The 21,486-nt window shown below is 40.4% G+C and overlaps 1 protein-coding gene across 1 annotated transcript in view; it reads left to right on the top strand.

Annotated features, from left to right (window-relative positions):
- hmgcra (3-hydroxy-3-methylglutaryl-CoA reductase a) overlaps positions 1-17,187 on the top strand; it is a 34,749-nt gene extending 17,562 nt beyond the window's left edge. Inside the window, exons 11-20 of the mRNA XM_067982704.1 lie at positions 854-1,044; positions 1,779-1,973; positions 3,071-3,229; positions 3,385-3,542; positions 4,192-4,297; positions 8,267-8,437; positions 8,600-8,740; positions 10,106-10,264; positions 11,493-11,647; positions 13,357-17,187. Coding sequence (XP_067838805.1) covers positions 854-1,044; positions 1,779-1,973; positions 3,071-3,229; positions 3,385-3,542; positions 4,192-4,297; positions 8,267-8,437; positions 8,600-8,740; positions 10,106-10,264; positions 11,493-11,647; positions 13,357-13,411 — 1,490 coding nt within the window. The 3' untranslated portion in view covers positions 13,412-17,187. The remainder of the gene's footprint in view (positions 1-853; positions 1,045-1,778; positions 1,974-3,070; positions 3,230-3,384; positions 3,543-4,191; positions 4,298-8,266; positions 8,438-8,599; positions 8,741-10,105; positions 10,265-11,492; positions 11,648-13,356) is intronic.
- Positions 17,188-21,486: the final 4,299 nt, after the last annotated feature.

Here is a 21,486-nt window from a genome sequence, read left to right as displayed (position 1 = left end):
TGGTAGACAAATCCTATAATTATACTGTTTTTTCCAAATGTGTGTCTGTCTCTCTCTCTCTCTCTCTCTCTCTCTCTCACACCAACTATTGCTGAAATCCTAGTGGCAATGCTAGATAGTGACATTGGGTGTAAAATGTAGAAAAATGTTCTATTTCTCAGTACTGATGTTACTCACCTAGAATCAGAGAATGATCCAGCACAGAAAAAGGCCATTCGGCCCATCGTGCCTGTGCCAGCTCTTTGAAAGAGCTATTCAATTAGACCCTTTCCCCATAGCCCTGCAAATTTTTCCCTTTCAAGTATTTATCCAATTCCCTTTTGAAAGTTATTATTGAATCTGCTTCCACTACCTTGATAAAGTACCACCAAAAAAGGAAAGACTGGCTTCATGAGCAGCATTTAGTGGAATTTAAAAATTTGATTTGCATGTTTCTGAATATTAAAAAAAAATTAGCTTTTTTGTTGCAAGGGTGAGTGTTAACTGTCTATTGGCAGAGCTTTTAGCTACCTTGCTCCATTCTCACTCCTGCCCCATCCACACAGGAGCTTTCTCTTTTAAACCCCCACCGCCTTGCTACGTCTCTCCCCATTTTCAAAAGCCTTCTTAAAACCAATTCTTCAGTGTCTTTGTCCACTTCCCCTCATTCTTTTTGATTGGGGTCTTGACCCTAACTGAAGCAACTTGGGAAGCTTGTTAAAAGCTTTCTGTAAATGTAATTGTTAAAGTATTACTTTCATCCATCAGGCTTTATACATATTGTTTTTGGTAATGCTTTTTTGAATGGGAAGGATTACTGTTGCTTGTACTTTGCTATAAACTAAGTTTTAATCCCAGATTATTTTTCATGCAGATGAGGTCATTAAGCCTATTGAGTGCTCTATCCCTAAATCAGTTGATCGTGTGTCAAAAGCAAATTTTGTGTTGGGAGACCTCACTCCTCCTAGCTCCTCATCTTCAGGAACACCTGAAGAGCTGGATACTGAATTTCCACTAGAGCCACGACCAATTGAAGAATGCTTGTCCATACTCAAAAGCCCAGAGGTAAAAGATCTCTTAACTTAATTAGTCATGGTCTCAACTCTGTTTTGTATTGATCTCTGGAGGAAATATGAATTTGTGTTCTGTATTCTGTCCAATGACAAACTAAACAGTTTGGTTAAATGCTGAAAGTGGTTGTCTGTATCAAATTCCATTATAATCAATATAGATTCAGTGACTTATTGTAGGTAACAAATATTAGTTGCTGAACAATGGGCAGACCAATTCCCAATCCTGCATGCCTTGTACATTCATATTGAACATAGCAATTCTTCTGAGTTTGGTTTCTGCTGGTGCTGCTGTATTGAAAAAGGGTTTTGGAATCATGAACTTCAGATGAATTTGAATGTTTAGTTACTTGGTAATGATGCTTGTGAACAGCTGAGCAAATGTGTACAGTTACATTGGATGGCCAATCGCATTTAATGCTAATTAAAGATATGCAACATGAATTTAATCAAAGTTTTGAAATAGCTTTTAACCAACCCGTAAACTGATAAAATGGTTCATCTTAAAAATTAAATTGACCCGTTCTGCAGTTAGCGAATAATCCAGTATTTTTATGTTCCTCATTTTGTTTTAATATCTTCTCCATCCCTATTCTACAGAAACATTTATCGTATATTTAGTAGAGCCCTTAGGATTGAACATGCTGTAAGATACCAGTGACTTAATTGATTTTAAAGTTTTGTTCAACTCAGGGTGTGTGTGTTTTTTTTTCCCCTTCTGTACAATAGAAAGGAGCAAAATACCTTACTGATGCTGAGATCGTCCGTCTGGTGAATGCCAAACACATTCCAGCTTACAAACTGGAGAATTTGATGGAAACTCCAGAGCGTGGTGTATTCATACGTAGACAGCTACTAGCTCCAAAACTCCCAAAACCCACTGCATTACACCACCTTCCCTACAGGGACTATGATTACTCACTGGTAAGTCAGAGCTATCAACATTAGAGATTTATAATCTGGTAGAGGGACAAATTGCAAACCCGTTGAAAAGGTGGGGGTGTGTCTTATTAAGAGTGACAGATGAGGAAAATATGGGATATTTTTAAACAAAAATGAGTTTTAACTCATTTAAACAAAAATAAGGTGAGGCTTAATAGGTTAGGTTAAGTACATATGTAAAAGGAAAACTAATCACCTATGTAATTTAAGGTTTCTGTTAAAACATTTTCTATCAATTGTATTTTTAATATCTGTTGGCTAGTTTTCGATGCTAGTTTTACTGTTTAAAAATGAAATGATTTTTTTTGAAGACTCCCACGAAACTTGGTGATGTTGGAGAACACAGCATATTGAGATTATTGTGTGCTAGTTCAGGTTTTTTTTCTCCCCTGTTTTTCTTCTTTATTCCTCAGTCTGTAGTGACTCAACCCTGCAACTGAGGAACGTGGATATAGGAGGAAAGTGGGCATTCTGCATGCCACTGGGACTCATAAGCACCTCTGTAAAGACTCTTTTTTCCCTCAGATCATAAGATCATGGATTAGGGGATTAAATTTGCATCATACTGCTCTATGGCACCATCCAGGTGTACTAATTTTTTTGCTAGTGTATAGTAATAAGTGTTACGTGAATATAAATCTTATTTTTTTCCTCCCTCCCAAGTGCCCATTTTTCATGTGCGAGCCTAGACAGTGAGGGTTGGGGGCTGTGTTAACTTTGAGGAACAGCGGTGAAGTTTGCTCATGGCCTTCCCTTGACATCCGAATATGCACACTTTCATCAGAGGTCACTGGATTGCATTCTCGAGTAGGAACCCTTGGTTAGTTTATTTTTCCCAAGGACCCTGAGGCCATTTGTGCCACCACTGACAGTGCCTTGCCCGAGATCATTAACTCTGCACAGACTGGGGAGCAAACATAGGACATTCCTGATCTGTATGACTTAGCTATTCATGGCCTTAACCAGCTGAGCTTTGGCAGGAGATGTTTAAATGTAGGATTTATAGTCGCTGTTGAATTTGGTGACTTAATTTCACTTTTGATGCATGTGAATTTATTTTGTCTAATTTGAACCTTTAGGTCATGGGAACTTGCTGTGAGAACATCATTGGCTACATGCCTGTTCCTGTGGGAGTTGCTGGACCACTTTGTTTGAATGGGAAGGAGTTCCAAGTGCCTATGGCAACTACCGAAGGCTGTCTTGTGGCGAGCACTAACCGAGGTTGCAGGGCAATATGTGTAAGTAAGAGATGTAAATTGTCAACTTCACTGCACAAGTACTGTATAGTTGAGTGCTTTCTTGTATCAAAAGTATACCACAATATGTTTTCTGTAACACTTCAATCTTTCATAATAGTTATTTTTGTTCTAAAAACTTTAACTTTCAATTCAAGCTTGGTGGTGGAGCACGCAGTTGTGTATTGGCAGATGGAATGACTAGAGGGCCAGTTGTGAGGCTGCCTACTGCATGTGATGCTGCAGAAGTGAAAGCGTGGCTGGAGAGCCCTGATGGTTACCAGATTATAAAGGGGATGTTTGATAGCACCAGCAGGTGAGGGTTTTGTGTATCCTTCCAAATGAGGGTGAAACACTGAGGTGCAGACTCTTTGTCATTGTTGCTCTTTGGCTACCATGAAGTAATAAATTGGTTCAGTTCTCCCTCTTCCCTTTTTTTTGTTTTCCTTTTCCCCCTCTTTCCCTCTCCCACTATCCCCACCAACTGTCTTTGTTTCACTGAGTGATGTTGTGACCTTCTAGAAGGATGTAGATTTATGTATGTGGTGCTTCCATTAGCTGATTGAATTTGCCATCATCTGCATGTTTCAAGAACTAGCCAAGAAAGTTATGTTTAATATTTGTACCCTAATCTTTTAAGGGTGCATTGCGACAGCAACTTCAGCATTACTATCATTTAAGTAGCCCGGCAACTCCTCTAGGCCCAGTCCTGAGACATGAAGGGAATGGGTGAAAGACTCTATGATGTGAGTCCTTTATCCTCCCCAATCACCAGAATTTTGGCCCCATAAATTGTTAGGAGAATTGCAGGTGAAACCAGACTCTATTAATAAGATACTGGGTGGCTGGAGCTGATACTGCAGCTTCTGATCTCTGTAAATCCATTAAACGTTTTACATAAAATCTCAGGTAGTGTTTATGCTATTTTTTTTTATATTTACACTTTTAAAAATTCTGATATGCAGGTTTGCCCGCCTTCAGAAGCTGCAGATTGGTCTTGCTGGGCGTAACCTTTATATCCGCTTTCAATCCAAGACTGGAGATGCCATGGGCATGAACATGATCTCAAAGGCAAGTACAGGTTTCCATTAAATATGTCTGACTGACGAGCAGGTTGATATTTCAGTGAGCCAGCACTGCAGTTGGCATACATAGCTACTAGTTAGCTAAATTCTTGAACATTGGCATAGCCATTCCCTGAAAAAGTGAAAATTCCTACAAATCTATCTCTGGATTAGAGCAAGTTGTAGTGTTAAATAGTTTATGCAATTGGGCAAGTGCTGTTAAAGCCGACATAGAGTCATAGAGTTATACAGCACGGATAGAGGCCCTTCGGCCCATCGTGTCCGCGCCGGCCATCAGCCCTGTCTACTCTAATCCCATATTCCAGCATTTGGTCCGTAGCCTTGTATGCTATGGCATTTCAAGTGCTCATCCAAATGCTTCTTGAATGTTGTGAGGGTTCCTGCCTCCACAACCCTTTCAGGCAGTGAGTTCCAGACTCCAACCACCCTCTGGGTGAAAAAGTTCTTTCTCAAATCCCCTCTAAACCTCCCGCCTTTTACCTTGAATCTATGTCCCCTTGTTATAGAACCCTCAACGAAGGGAAAAAGCTCCTTAGTATCCATCCTATCTGTGCCCCTCATAATTTTGTACACTCTTAAAGGTGCAATTTTTTTCCCTGGGTGGGCTTGAACCACCAACTTTTTTTCGGTTAACAGCCCAATGCGCTAACTGATTGCGCCACAGAGACCGTCCCAAATAGTGCCATGGGATCTTTTACAAAGGGAGCCTCAGTTTAACGTCTCATCCAAACGGCGGCACCTCCGACGTGCAGCACTCCCTCAGTACTGCACTGCAGTGTCAGCCTAGATTTTGTGCTCAAGTCTCTGGAGTGGGACTTGAACCCACAACCTTCTGACTGAGAGGCGAGAGTGCTACCAACTAAGCCATGACTGAGAATGTCATGAAGGGAAACAGGTATAAAAATGTTGTTTTCAATTTACAGTCCCCACCATTTACGCTGCCCATGCTTATCACGGGCAGCTGACTATATCAGGCAGATAACACTAACCATTTACTATTGCCATAGGAGTCAATTACTAAGGAGCCGCTTATAATAAGTGCACCGGCTATTTCGGACAGTTTTATAGGTTCTTCAATAAATTTGCACCTTGTTAATCCCCTGTATTTACCGATTTATTCATATAAAGTGCTAATGGCATGCACGTTCTTTATCTACTGTATTCGTAAAATTGGCCCTTTGTCTAGCTAACTGGATTCCACCTGTGATCAAAATGAGTTCCTAAAAGGCTTCCCTTCATCAAAGGCATCAAAATAGAGCTATGGAGAGGGAGAGAAATGCATAATCAAAATGGGCTGTGAATTCACAGGCTGCCACTTAATCCGTAGCACCTGAATATTGTTTGATTTCGGCTTTGAAAAGAATTGCGTGACTTGCTGTTGAGAATATGTTATCATGCTTCAGTCCGATAGAGCAACAATGTGGTGGTGTGATGCACTCGTGTGTACAGAAGCACTGTATTGTGGGTAGCAGGAACCGGAAATGCAGTGCAAATTGTAGGGGCCACTCCAGCCATTCGTTATAGAAACAAAATGAGGAGGATTGGTGTACAGTACAACCTATTATGGTTTAACCACCACTGCTTCTAGTGGACAAATCATGGTAGGGACTATATGTGTAATTTATAAAATCTTTAAATATAATTTTTTGAATAGATTTTTGAAAAATTTACTTAAGAAATGTGGATCCTATTTAAAACAAATTCTCTCTATTGCCTTGTATTTGCCTGCTCAACCATCTGATTGTCCAGATGCAGCTTAATACTGCAAGTATGATTTGATTGGAACTTAATACTGCCAGTTCAAATCTAGAAATAGTTATACTCAATCACCTAACAGCACTGATTCCACATCGTTCACCTGAGGAAGGAGGTAGCCTCCGAAAGCTTGTGAATTTAAAATAAAATTGCTGGACTATAACTTGGTGTTGTAAAATTGTTTACAATTGTCAACCCCAGTCCATCACCGGCATCTCCACATCTTGTTTTAATAGCTCAGGGATTCCAAGCAAATCAGTGCTTCAGTTCTCTGGGAAGCTTAAAACATAATTCATTAGAGAGCACTGCTAATTTCTGCACTAAAACTATGCTGGAAATACATAGATTGGACTGTCACTCATCTTTTTTCTTTTCAGATGCTAACATTTTGGGTGTAGACCCTTCAACACCTGAAGTGTTAACTCATCTTTTCTCTTTTCAGCTGCTGACTTACTTGAAGTAAAAACTGAAAATGCTTGAAAATTACAAGTAAATCAGCAGCTGAAAAGAGAAAAGATGAGTTGAAGGGTCTACACCCAAAATGTTAACTCATCTTTTCTCTTTTCAGCTGCTGGCTGACTTGTAATTTTCAAGCATTTTACATTTTTACTTCAAGTTTCTGGCATTTGCAGTGTTTCTTTATCACTACTTTCTCCATCACTAGCAGGTTCTGCAATACTTTGGCATGCATCTGTTTGCTAAGGAACCATAGACTGGATGTTTTAATTCTTTAAACTAAAATAAAGATTCCAGTAATCCAGTGTCAACATTTGTTTTCTCGGATGTCACCTGGTCCAGATGGGATGCACCCTAGGTTACTGAGGGAAGTAAGGGTCAAAATTGCAGAGGCTCTGGCCACAATCTTCCAATCCTCTGTTTAGATATGGGGGTGGTGTTGGAGTATTGTAAATGTTACACCCCTATTCAAAGAAGTGGAGAGGGATAAACCTGGCAATTACAGGCCAGTCAGCTTAATGTCGATGATGGGGAAACTTTGAGACAATAATCCGGGACAAAATTATTTGGCACTTGGGAAAAGTATGGGCTAATAAATGAAAGCCAGCACTGATTTGTTAAAGGCAAATTGTGTTTGACTAACATGATTGAGTTCTTTGAAGTAACGGAGAGGGTTGATGAGGGTAGTGCAGTTGATGTTGTGTATATGGACTTCCAAAAGGCCTTTGATAAAGTACCACATAATAAACTTGTTAGCAAAATTAAAGCCCATAGGATTAAAGAGACAATGGCAATGTGGATACAAAATTGACTAGGACCAAAAGCAAAGAGTAGTGGTGAACAGTTGTTTTTCAGACTGGAGGGAAGTATGCAGTGGTGGTCCTTGGGTCAGTATTAGGACCACTGCTCTTTTTGATACATATTAAAGGGGGTGCAGGAACAGAAAGACCTGGGGGTGCATGTACACAAATCTTTGAAGGTGGTAGGACAAGATGAGAAGGCTGTTGTTAAAGCACATGGGATCCTGGGCTTTATTAATAGAGGCATAGAGTACAAAAGCAAGGAAGTTTTGCTAAACCTTTTATAAACACTAATTAGGCCTCAACTAGAGTATTATGTTCACCACACTTTAGGAAAGATGTCAATGCTTCAGAGAGGGCACAGAAGAGATTTACTAGAGTGGTGCCAGGGATGAGGGACTTCAGTTACGCAGAGACACTGGAACAACTGGGGTTGTTCTCCTGAGTGCAGAGAAGGTTAAGGGGAGATTTAATAGAGGTGTTCAAAATTATGAAAGGGTTTTGACAGAGTAAATAAGGAGAAATTGTTTCCTGTGGCAGAAGGGTCGGTAACCAGAGGACACAGATTTAAGGTGATCGGCCAAAGAGCCAGAGGCGCCATGAGGAAATTTTTTTTTTACACCATGAGTTGTAATGATCTGGAATGCACTGCCTGAAAAGGTGGTGGAAGCAGATTCAGTAGTAACTTTCAAAAGGGAATTGGATAAATACTTGAAGGGGAAAAAATTTACAGGGCAATGGGGAAAGAGCAGGAGAATGGGATTAATTGGATAGCTCTGTCAAAGAGCCGGCACAGGCAGGATGGCCATCTCCTGTGCTGTACCTATTATACTGTGATGTGTTGCTGCATTGTGTGGGCCTTTTCTGTGTGATAGATGGAGTTGTCCTTTTGCAAATGTTCCAGAATTAGACATCTTAAGTTTTCTTTTCTGCTTGTTTTTTAGGGCACAGAGAAGGCTCTCTCCAGGTTGCAGGAGGAGTTCCCATCTATGCATGTACTTGCAGTTAGTGGCAACTATTGCACCGACAAGAAACCTGCCGCTATTAATTGGATTGAGGGAAGGGGGAAGTCTGTTGTCTGTGAAGCAGTCATTCCAGCCAAAGTTGTGCGAGAGGTACATCAGTATGCACAGATGTGTTTTGGATTTAGTTAATGCTTCTTCACCAAGAAATATGCACTAATTAGTATTTATGCATCTAATTTTTTTTCAGAACATTTGATTTCAAACATTAATGATCTGTAATTAATGCAGCTCTCTGCATCTTGTTTTCTTTAGGTTTTAAAAACCACTACTGAGTCTCTTGTAGAAGTAAATATCAGCAAAAACCTGGTGGGCTCAGCTATGGCTGGAAGTCTTGGTGGTTACAATGCACATGCTGCAAATATTGTTACTGCTATCTATATTGCATGTGGGCAGGTAGGTGCGAAGAAAGTTTGTTTTTATTTTGTTGCGTTAAAAATTTGCATTGCTGCCACTGACCAAACACAGCAATTTTCCTGTATTTAAATTAAAATCACCATTCCTTTAGTGCGACTTTACTGGAAATATGCTGGGATAGTAGCCATCTGTGGAGTACTTGTGTCCAGATCTTGATATGGAAAACTGTAAATGAGAAATCCTTCTGTAGTTGATGTCTTAACTCAAACATGATGTTGCATAAACTAGGATTAATAAATTTGGGGCAGCAGTGACTTGGAAAGCTATATGGTTTTACAGCTTTACCATAAAGTGACTTGATAGTATAGTTTACTAATGCCAATTTAGGTTTCTTATTGCTTTCTTGGGGAGACCATCGCAGGTAATTTTGTAATGACTTTTCTACTAGGGTATTGTAGAAATCGCATTTAAAACTGTCTATAATCCTACCAATGAGGGTTTGTGAAGAACTTTACTGTTGGATCCCATTCTTTTCTGTTTACTTTGCCATCCTACTGTCATCAATGGCAGAAAGGTAATGTAAATGAGGTGCTGGTGCTTTTGACGACAGTATAAACATTGCCACCAGAGGCTTCCATCTTTCTGGCTGTTGGTGTGTTAAGCACTGCCCACCTTAATTGGCCAATCTTACTTACAGACCTGGACAGACCTTCCCCGCCCATTGAAGAAAGTTTGGCAACCTGAAACAACAAACTTTAATTTTAAAATAACCCCATTCACAAATTGGCACTGCAGTTGTTTTACTGCGGTAGAATCCTACAATATAAATAGTTCTTGTAGCAGTTCTGAAATATAAATATGATGTGGAGATGCCGGTGATGGACTGGGGTTGACAAATGTAAAGAATCTTACAACACCAGGTTATAGTCTAACAATTTTATTTGAAAATCACAAGCTTTCAGAGATTATCTCCTTCAGGCTCACCTGACTAAGGAGATAATCTCCAAAAGCTTGTGATTTTTCAAATAAAATTGTTGGACTATAACCTGGTGTTGAGAGATTCTTTACATTTGAAATGTAAATAGGCCACCAATGATTACCATTCACCAGCTTGGCTCTTAAAGCTTCCCTCATGACTGTGCAAATTAGATGGCCAGAGGACTAGGACATTGCCACTCGGAACATAATCTGTTGAGGTTTGTAAAGCTTACTGGGCCTTTTGTGTGCATATCTTAGTTGTTGATGAAAAAACGTAACGTAGGGATTAATTTCTCAACTGTGAAAATCTCTTTTACTCTGTCAACATTCAACACTCTACCCAGTTTATTGTTATAATTTGCAAATACCTACATACTGTACAAACAGGAGTTGCTGCTATGTTTTCCCAATTCAAATGTGTTTCAGGATCCAGCCCAGAATGTTGGTAGTTCAAATTGTATTACGTTAATGGAATCAGCTGGCGTCAGTAATGAGGACTTGTACATCAGCTGCACCATGCCATCCATAGAGATTGGTACTGTCGGAGGAGGGACCAACTTGCTACCACAGCAAACCTGTCTGCAGGTGAGGATTCATGCAGATATTTTGCCCTATCTACTGTTATTTCCTTGTAAGATTACATTGTGCATCAGCTAACTACACCAAGGCAAGATTTTTTTATAAACCAGAAAAGTAAGTGTAGATTGAAACAAAATTTAGTTCCCAAAGTGTCATACTAGTTATGGCAATAAACCAAATGGAAAAGGCAGCATTACTTGTTCTTAAACTTCCTTAATATTATAGAAAGAAAAAATTGTTATTTATGTAAACACATTTCACATCCTGAGGACATTCCAAAGCGAAGTGTAATCACAGGTACATGGGCAAACTCAGCAGCTGATTGCACACAGCAAGGCCCCACAAATAAGAGGTAAATGATCAATTAATAATCTGTTCTCGTGGTGGTGAGGAATAAATGTTGATCAAGACACCAGGAAAATTCCCCTGCTCTTTGAATAGTGACATGGGATCTTCCATGTCCGCCTAACCAGGCAAATGGGGCTTTGGTTTAACATCTCATTCAAAAGATAGCACCTCCGATTGGGTTATGTGCACAAGTCCTGAAGTGAGGCTTGAATCCATGACTTTCTGATTTCTGTTGCGTGCTACCACTAAGCCAAGCTGACACTAACATTATGCGACAGAACCTGTTAACTGAACACCTTTTGGACCTAAAGGTTGACCATGGCTCTGAATTATTTTGTGTGTGTATGATAAGTTCCCCATATAACTCAGCAGATTTAGACAGTGAGTGCTTCAGCCTACAGACCAAGGTTCATGGTTATACTCTCTGTTCTGTGCTGATTTAGCTTCAGCACATCTGAGTTAGGGGAAAATCTGCTGTACGCTGTATTCAGATGGCCCTTTCATATGCACGGTACTGAATCAAGTCAAACAATTTCCTTCTCCACATGTTGTCATGGCAATCCAAATCTCTCTCTTTGTGTAGTTCTGTTTCCACTATAAATGTTAAATTCCTTGTGTGAAGAAATGTATTGCATTTTTTTTGGGTGGGGGGTTGTGTTTCCACTTTCAAGAATTGTGAAATAAAGGTAACTCAAAACTTTATGGAGCTTCTATATGCCCGTGAAGTAGACAATTAGACATGTTCTGGCCCAAAAACTTAAAACATTAAAATCGCCATATAATTTGAACTGTTAATGATACAGATAAGCCCTTGTCCAGTAGTGGTAACCTACTGGAAGATTTTGTTTAAAAGTACCTAGACTTTATAATTTTTCTCCTCTGATAGATGCTTGGTGTTCAAGGTGCAAGTAAAAAGTGTCCTGGTGAAAATGCACGTCAGCTGGCAGAGATTGTTTGCGGTACAGTAATGGCAGGCGAGCTGTCCCTCATGGCAGCATTGGCAGCTGGCCATCTTGTGAAGAGCCACATGATCCACAATAGGTATATTGGTTTTTCATATTAAAGTTTTGCATGTAATCAAATTTTCAAAACTGTAAAGTAAAATGTCAGTGTATACATGCAGGAACACAGGATCGTAGAACCTTTGGCACCGAAGATGACCATTCAGCCCATTGTTGTGGTCTCATAATGGTCTCCTGTGCTGAAACCTGTGGTACTAAGTGGATGTATTCCTTTTGCATTTTTAAAAGCTTAACTCAGGATCGAATTACAGAACTATGATACATTGAGTCAGTTAGATATTAGCTTTTTTTTAAACCTCCCTCCCTCCAATTTTCTTGTCCTGGAGGTAGTTGCATGTCTTGGGATACAGTTCTGTGGGTGATGTCCGCCTTCTGGTAACTTGCCCAATAGTGGCTCTTCCTAATGGTGAGTGTCAGCAGACAGTTTGACCACAAGGGACATCATAGCCAAGCACAATCCTACAGAGGTCACGGGATTGCCACCAGGAATGGGTCCCTGGCTGACTTTTTTTTCACTTTGTTCTCCAGTGGGATGCTGAGGCCATTTGTAGTATCCTCACCGTCAGCTAAGCATAGACCAAGGATAGAACTCACGACCTTCTGGTCTGTATAGCTCAGTACCACACCATATGATATGCTTACGCAGTCAACCATCTTGGGAGTTTGGTGGTGTAACTTCAAACAGAAACAAAATAGAACTCCTACCTTTTTTATAAATACTATTTGTGCCCTCCGTTAGCTGTGAGTTCATCCAGTTCGTGGTTGAGTCACACAAACCAGGAAGGCCCAAGGTTTGATCCCTAGTCAATGCTGACTTAACACATCTCAGCAAGGGCAGCTGTAGGACTTATCATTTGCCTTAGCAACGCTGAAGGGAAAAGTCTGCCAGGGTTCCTGTTCCTGGCCACAATCCAACTCCATGCTGGAAATGCATGCGTTGAATGAGGACAGGGTCACACTTGAGTCATAGAATCATCGAAAATTTACGGCACAGAAGGAGGCCATTTGGCCATCGTGTTTGTGCCAGCTGAGAAACGAGCCGCCCGGCCTAATCCCACTTTCCAGCTCTTGGTCTGTAGCCCTGCAGTCACTGCTCTTCAGGTGCACATCCAGGTATTTTTTTAATTGAGTTGAGGGTTTCTGCCTCTACCACCCTCTCAGGCAGTGAGTTCCAGACCCCCACCACCCTCTGGGGGGAAAAAATTCTTCCTAATTTCCACTCTAATCCTTCTACCAATCACTTTAAATCTATGCCCCCTGGTTATTGACCCCTCCGCTAAGGGTAATAGGTCTTTCCTATCCACTCTATCTGGGCCCCTCATAACTTTGTACACCTCAATCAAGTCACCCCTCAGCCTCCTCTGTTCCAAGGAAAACCATCCCAGTCTATCCAATCTCTCATCTGCTCGAGTGCAATTCCACATCGTGGAATAGTCCATCGACACTTTGGAAGACTGACACATAAGTAATGGCCACTCTGGAGAGATACCAGACAGTGACCAGTACCCATGAAACCATAGCCCAGTAAGGAATCAATACCCTTTTAAAGAGGGGAAAAAACTATATATTGGTTCAAGTAACTAGATGTGAGCTACACTGCCTCCCCTACCTATACGTGTAATGTTAGTTGGGCCCACAGCACTGAAAGATCAGTTGTTGTCAGTGATAGCTTTTGTGTAAGCGCAATACCATCGCTTGACCAGCTGTGCATTAATCTGGTTTCTGCAGGTCAAAACACAACCTCCAGGAGCTCCCCGGCAACTGTATGAAGAAAGCAGCTTGATCGCTATAGGATATTATGACTCAAAGGGATTTCACTGTAAAGACTGGCACTTGTACACTGGAAAGATGTTTGGATTTTTCCCTTTTGAATTAAAGGGACAGTTTGGTGTGTGTTCATGATCAATTTTCAGGATTACTGGTTAGTTATCATTTCAGCCAGTATATCTGGAAAATAAAGACAGCATTGACTGCACAAGGGTTACTACCAAAGTGAGGATGCTGAGTTGTCACGACCTGAAATCGTACATAGGACCATGAGTAGCCTGTGGAATGTACAATGGGAAGAAACTGCAAAATAAAAGGACCTTGTCAATGTTTATTGCTATCCCTGCTTATTCTTATGGTCTTAATGCAGAGGGATTTCTCTGCTGAACTTAAAAAGTAATGTATTTTTGAAAAAAAAGTTGACTTGGTTTCAAAGCTTGCAATAACCAGTGACTTTGGTGAAAGGATTACTGGAAAGACTATGGTAATCTGCCTTAGCGATTAAATAGAAATCCCTGGCTGCAGGCACCTACTTCTGTATTCTTTCAGTTCTGTAGTATAGTTAATATTGTTGTCATAAAACAGATAGACTTTGCAGTTTGTTTTGAAAAATGCAATTGTTCACTTAGTGCACTGCTATTCATTGCTTCATGCAGTGTCTTCTCAGGAGAAATTCAGATGGTATTAATAAATAGGGGAGAAATTCAAATGGCATTAAAGAAACAGGGAAGAACTAAACAGTTATGAAGTACACAATGAAGCTTAAATGTCAGAATTCAGTATATTTTAAGAGTTTTGACATTTATAATACTTTCAAATCTACCCAAACTCTCCCAATATATCCATTCAGTACAGACTTAATTCAGGTGTTAGCTTTTGCCAAAAACAAATTTAGTTTCAAGCATGGTCAGTGTAAAAGGTTAAAGAACTTTTCAACTGAGAAGAGGCAAAACTAATCATTTAGAAATTGTGCCAGAATTCCAGTGATGTATACATAAACTCCACCTCCCAGGTCTTGGTGGTCATACCACTGCATCTTGGGAAAACTGATCTTTAACCAACCATCTTAATGTCTGTCAGCAGCTGGATGTTTGGAAACGATATTGGAGAATACCAAAAATGATATATTCTGCCAATAACTAATTTACAAATCTGTGGCCCAGAATTTCCTGAGAATGGTGTGTGTACAGCACAAAAGATCAAGGAAATTCAGGCTTGACTTGTGCCTGGTCTTTGTGCTGCACTCTAAGCTCCTCGATCTTTTACGTTGATTCTGTGAAACTTCTGCTGAAACCCTCTGCCGCTCGTTAATAGTTCCACCCCCACATTACAAGTGCAGCTCATGCGAATTTCCACAAGCTCTAAACGGGCTGTAAACATATGCCTAAAAGATTCAAATTTCTTGTGTTTCAAGGCATTTTTAAAAATATTTCTCCTCCGAGACTGACGTGTATCTTTGAATGCATCTTTATGGCATCAAAATGATTAGCATTAAAAATTGAAAAACTTTCACATTGCATTTTCTTAAACAAACTGCTGAATGTGCATAAATTATGGTTTCAAACTTTAGTTTTCATGCATAAAGAGGGGCTTAAGGAAGGAATATGATGTAAGTTTGCAGCTTTCCTCGGGGCCCCAATTGTTTACGTGGTTTTTACATTCCAGCGTATGCTAATGTGATTCTGAGGAAATTGGCGTAACTTGACGGCTGCACCATTTCAGGAAAGTCCGACCATGTATAAGCTTAGATCCCAGTGTACAAGAACTATGGTGCTATGTGCTTGAAATATTTAAGAAAATTGCTTCCTCGTATATGTCCTTTCAACTTTTGACATTGCTGAATGTTGCTTTTGACCTTGTTAATGTTAGGAGTGATTACAGAGTGCATTAATCCATAATTGGGTGCTTTTATATTTTTACTTTATTCCATTATCTGGTGATTTCTTGCAACTGCTCAGTAAGTGCAAATCATTCCATCTAGCAATCTTACCTAATATGTATCAAAGCTTGCACATGTAGTAAAATTGGTCATAGCTGAGCTGTCAGTCTGAACTTGGCCTTGTGAATCAATTGCCTTGGGTTGTGAACTTTTTTTTTGTGTTTTGTTTTTTAAAAAAAACTAATTATCTTTCAGGTTAAATTAATTTTTTTTCATATCCTACTTATGTGATGGAGGAGGGGCAAACACTTCCCTTTATATAGGCCCTTTTCAGCCCCTCCACTTCTGTTGCGAAGGTGTGCTGTGCCCCCTCCTATATTTTAGAATCGGGGGGGGGGGGGGGGGGGTGCAGCAGTGGCTGTGAGAATTCCCCAGTTCTCTGCGCTGCCTAACTTGACAGTAGAAGCTGAGTGGAGTTGGTGATTTATCAAGGAATTTTCCACTGCATGGTATTATGTTTGTACTCCAAAATCAGTCTTGCTTTCCATTAAGTTTATTTTTATTAATCCTTTCCTGAAAGTGGTGACTCATTGAGGTCTGATCAAACAGCACTTTGGTACAAAGTTTTTTTTTCTCCTTTTTTAATTCAGCCTTAGAACTAAAAAATACTTAACATTTATTTTTTATCATCTTACGAATTATTTTATTGCAGTGCTCTTAAAAGAGCCACTTATTAATTCTAGTGCCAACTTTCCTACAAGATGTTGAAATTGTTGAGGTGGATTATTCACTCAAATCTTCCAGCCACAGTTGGAGTTTATTTTTGTTTTCTGAAATGTCACTACCCAGAGTGCTCTATACTGGTGGGCCATTTCATAATGGGTGTAGAGCAGTGTTGTCCAATAGAAATCACTGACTAATGGAATTGTGGCTATACCAACACCCTTTTAGCCACATGCACTTTTTTTTAGTAGAAAATGCATTAGATACACTCTCATAATACAGGTAAATGTACTTCATGTGTATATAGTATTTACTTAAACATCTATCACTGTTCAGTAACCAAGGAAGTAAAGTTCTCTGATCAAGAAACACTCACACTCTGCTTTTCCTTTTGCCATTTTACCAACACACAAAGTTTAGAGTACAATGTGCATGTGAATGAGTAATGAGATCACATGCCCAAGACAATCTATTACTCTTTATTTACTAATCAGAAATGCTAATGGCAAAAGCATTGCCTTAGAACACAGGACATGTCAGCCAATTGATAACTGGTACTAGCAATGGAAAAGTCTAGCTTGCCTGCTGTCTAAAGTGCAAGCAAAAATGTATACAGTTGGAAACATGCATCAAATCTGATTTTGTTTTGTCTTTGTGCAGCAGGAAGAGAATCACTTTTATGGATGAATAGCAATTAGAAAATAGATAGGTAACGTCCCCTGAGCTGCTCTTTGCATAGTAAATATATGTACTTGTTACTGGCTTCTGGTGAGCACCAGTGTTGTGGAACACAAAATATATTTAGAGTCGGCACTGAGACTGTTTATATACTTAAAACTAAATTTAAATTGTGACTGTACTGTGATATATTTAAATTGTACAAAAACTTTTTTTTGCTGATGAAAAACTGATTGGAAGCAACTACCAGTCTAGCACAAATATAGTAAATGCTTTTATAATGTGCACAGATGTTCATTAAATACATTTTTGTACAAATGGTGTTTTCAACTTCTGAAATTTTGTATTTTCCTCAATGTAGAGGATGTTAATCTCTGCTATTGATCATTAATCAGTAATATTGTTTTCCATGCAGTGTAAGGCAAAAATCCAAATGTTTATAGTGTATATGTCTCTATGATCTGTGGTAAGTGTAGGCTGACATACTTTTATTAAAATTAAATTGCAACTGATGAGGGTTCTTTCTGCTTACCTGTATAAGTGAGATTGTTGATCCAGAAGTAATACTACTTCACCTTGGATAAATGAAACAATCAGTTGCAGTAGTTTAGGTAACTGCTTAATGTATTTCCTGGTCCTCTGCTGGTATGTGAAGCTCCAAACTAGCTTCATCTGAGCAGCAAATCTAGCTGTTGCTCACTTGAGGCATTATGCTACATTGAAATCATGGCCTCAGCAGGAGAGTCAATTTAAAAACACTTGACAGTGTGGTGAAATATGCAGGAAGGGAAAGCTCAGATTTCTCCCCTGCTCTCTAATAATCTAGCACAGTTCCAGGATATCACTAACTGATATTCAGTTTAGTCCTCACCAGCTGTTTTCCAAAGGTGATGATTGTACAGTCTATGTCATAATTGTAAACAATTTTACAACACCAAGTTATAGTCCACCAAGTTATAGTCCAACAAATTTATTTTAAATTTCACAAGCTTTTGGAGGCTTCCTCCTTCCTCAGGTGAATGGTGTGGAAATGAAATTTTCGAATCCTTCGCATTTGTAAATCACAGAACAATGCCTGGTGATTACAGTGAGCAGACAGAGCGGTGTCACCTAAAAGGCCACCGAATATACAAACCCCCAAAAAGAGAGAGAAGGAAGACAGTCAATGACCCGTTATATTAAAAACAGATAACATTTGTTCGCTGGTGGGGTTACGTATAGTGTGCCATGAACCCAAGATCCCGGTTGAGGCCGTTGTCGTGTGTCTCGAAGGCCGCCTTGGAGTATGCTTACCCGAAGGTCGGTGGCTGAATGTCCATGACTGCTGAAGTGTTCCCCGACAGGGAGAGAACCCTCCTGTTTGGCGATTGTTGTGCGGTGTCCGTTCATCCGTTGTCGCAGCGTCTGCATAGCCTCGCCAATGTACCATGCTCTGGGGCATCCTTTCCTGCAACGTATGAGGTAGACAACGTTGGCCGAGTCACAGGAGTATGAACCGTGCACCTGGTGGGTGGTGTCCTCTCGTGTGATGGTGGTATCTGTGTCGATGATCTGGCATGTCTTGCAGAGGTTACCGTGGCAGGGTTGTGTGGTGTCGTGGATGCTGTTCTGAAATCTGGGTAATTTGCTGCGAACGATGGTTTGTTTGAGGTTGGGTGGCTGTTTAAAGGCGAGTAGTGGAGGTGTGGGAATGGCCATAGCGAGGTGTTCATCATCATTGATAACATGTTGAAGGCTACGGAGAACATGGCGTAGTTTCTCCGCTCCGGGGAAGTACTGGACGACGAAGGGTACTCTGTTGATTGCGTCCCCTGTTAGTCTTCTGAGGAGGTCTACGCGATTTTTCGCTGTGGCCCGTCGGAACTGTCGATCGATAAGTCGAGCATCATATCCCGTTCTTACGAGGGCGTCTTTCAGCGTCTGTAGGTGTCCATCGCGTTCCTCCTCGTCTGAGCAGACCGTGTATTGGCAGGGCCTGTCCATAGGGGATGGCCTCTTTGACGTGGTTAGAGTGGAATCTGGAAAAGTGGAGCATCGTGAGGTTGTCCGTGGGCTTGCAGTAGAGTGAGGTGCAGTGAAGAAGTCCTGCTCGAACTTGTGCATGAAAATGTTGGCGTATTGGGGTGCGAATTTGGTCCCCATGGCTGTTCTGTGTGTTTGGGTAAAGAACTGGTTATTGAAGGTGAAGACATTGTGATCCAGGATGAAGCGGATGAGTTGTAGGATGACGTCTGGAGATTGGCTGTTGCTGGTGTTGAGTATTGATGCTGTCGCAGCGATGCAGTCATCGTGGGGGATACTGGTGTAGAGTGCCGAGACGTCCATCGTGGTGAGAAGTGTTCCTGGTTCAACAGGTCTGTGGGTACTGAGTTTTTGTAGGAAGTCTGTAGTGTCACGACAGAAGCTGGGGGTTCCCTGCACGATGGGTTTCAGGATGCCCTCGATGTATCCAGAGAGGTTCTCACACAGGGATCCGTTGCCTGATACGATAGGACGTCCGGGTGTGTTGGCTTTGTGTATCTTTGGGAGGCAGTACGTGGGATGAGAGTGCATAGGATGTTTTGAAGGTCTGGATCGAAGGTCTTGATCAGTTTGTTGAGCTGATGGGTGTGTTCTTTGGTCGGGTCTGTGGGTAACCGTCTGTAGTGTTCCTGGTTGTCCAGTTGTCTGTATGCTTCTTTGCAATAGTCCGTTCTGTTCTGTATGATGATGGCTCCTCCTTTATATGTCATAAGGCATTTGTTCTATGGTTACAACTCTTAAATCACCACACAGCTGGGCCAATTTAGTTTTTTGTTCTATTCTGCCATTATTGTGAACGTATTTCTTTTGAACTTATGCTAGAAATCCATGTGTTGGTACCAGTTTAGATAGTGAGGACCTAGATCCAATCTTGGCATTTGGGTGTGGTCATTTTTGGGAACATGGAGAAGGGTCCTGATCTTGGGCCTCATTGCAATGGAGTTGACAATCCACAACAGCCCACCAGCCCTCAGGGCAAGTGGGTCTGGAAATTGGTTGGGGGGGGGGGGGGTGTTGAGAAGAGGACAGCAGGTGGTGAGGGGAGACCAAGCATTGACAAATCAAGGTACTTAAATGGAAAATTAAATTTCACTAAGCTAAAGGAAAATAGCCCAAAGGAAGAAAAAAAGGGCAAGAAATAGTACACAAACCATGGAAAACATTCACACAGGAGCTGATCTTGTATTCCCACAGTAAGGTGGTGTAATAAAAGCAGGAGTTCCTTGGATGAGTAGAGAAAATGATAAATCTAGGGCTCATACAATAGAAAATTTACAACTCTTACCAGATTTCAGATGGGCAAACTTCACTTAAAATGGCAGACAATTTGGAACAAGTTAATTAGCTAACCCCACTAGGTGGTGATGAGAATAATGTAGAATACAAATGGAAAGTTTTCAAGAACAGGATAAAAAATGTGAAAGACAATTGTACCCAAAATCAAAATAAGAGTGTGGTAAGAAAAAGTTGCAGTGGTTGGTAATGTATAAAAACAAGTAAGATAAACAAAAATGTTTCTACAAACTAAAGGCATTTAATACTCAACTAAACAGAATTAAGTACAACAGCTGAAGAAAACAAAGGCTGCTATTGGATCAGCTAAAGTGGTAATGGAAAAGATGGTAGATGATTGTGGAAGTAATGGGAAAAGCAACACCCACAGCCCATTAATGAATAAAAAAAAGACAAGGAACAATCAAATGTCAAAGTGCTTAACTGGAGGAAGACTAATTTCAGTGAGTTAAAAAGGTATCTTGCCCAGGTGGATTGGTATCAAAAATTGGTAGGCAAAACAGTAATTGAACAATGGGAGGCCTTCAAGGAGGAGTTGGTTCAGGTACAAAGTAGACAAATGCCTACACAGGGGAATGCCTACACATTTACCTGAGGAAGGAGGAAGCCTCCGAAAGCTTGTGAATTTAAAATAAAATTGCTGGACTATAACTTGGTGTTGTAAAATTGTTTACAATACACAGGGGAAAGGAAGGGCATCCAAAGCTACAGATATTAAAATGAAACAGAAAAAGGCTTATGACAAATGTAAGGTTCATAATAGAGAACCAGGCTGAATACAGAAAGTACAGAGGAGATCTAAAAATGGGAAGAGAGACAGAGAATTAAGTATGAGAATAGATTAGCAGCTAACATAAAAAGGGAACCCAAAAGTATTTTATAAACATTTAAATAGTAACTGGGTAATCAAAGGAAGCATGAGACCAATTAGGGACAAAAAAAATCTTCTGGCAGCAGGCATAGCTGAGGCACACAAATGAATATTTCATATGTCTTCACTAGAAAAGAGGATGCTGCCATTAAAACAATAAAGGACAAAGTAGTAGCGATATTTGATAGGATAAAAATAGATAAAGAGGAGGTACTTAAAAGATTGGCAGTACTCAAAGTAGAAAAGTCACCCAGTCCAGATGGGATGCATCCTAGGTTACTGAGGGAAGTTCGGGTAGACATTGCAGAGGCTCTGTCCACAATTTTCCAATCCTCCTTAGGAGGTGGGGATGGTGCGGAAGGACTGCAAATGGTACACCCTTGCTCAAGAAAGGGGAGAGGGATAAACCCAGCAAATGCAGGCCAGTCAGCCTAACATTGGTAGTGGGGAACTTTTAGAGACAATAATCCAGGACAAAATAAATTGGCACTTGGAAAAGTATGGGTAAATAAATGAAAGTCAGCCCGGTCAGCCTAGCTTCTTTAAAGTCTCATTATACTTCAAAGTGCAGGCATTTAGGAAACAGACACTTCAATTGCTTTCTGGTTTACTGAATAACCCTGAG

The sequence above is a fragment of the Heptranchias perlo genome, chromosome 4 (genome assembly GCF_035084215.1).
Source record: "Heptranchias perlo isolate sHepPer1 chromosome 4, sHepPer1.hap1, whole genome shotgun sequence".
Taxonomy (NCBI): Eukaryota; Metazoa; Chordata; class Chondrichthyes; order Hexanchiformes; family Hexanchidae; genus Heptranchias; species Heptranchias perlo.
The sequence above is the reverse complement of the archived record's forward strand: the minus strand, read 5'-3'. Positions and strand labels throughout refer to the sequence as shown.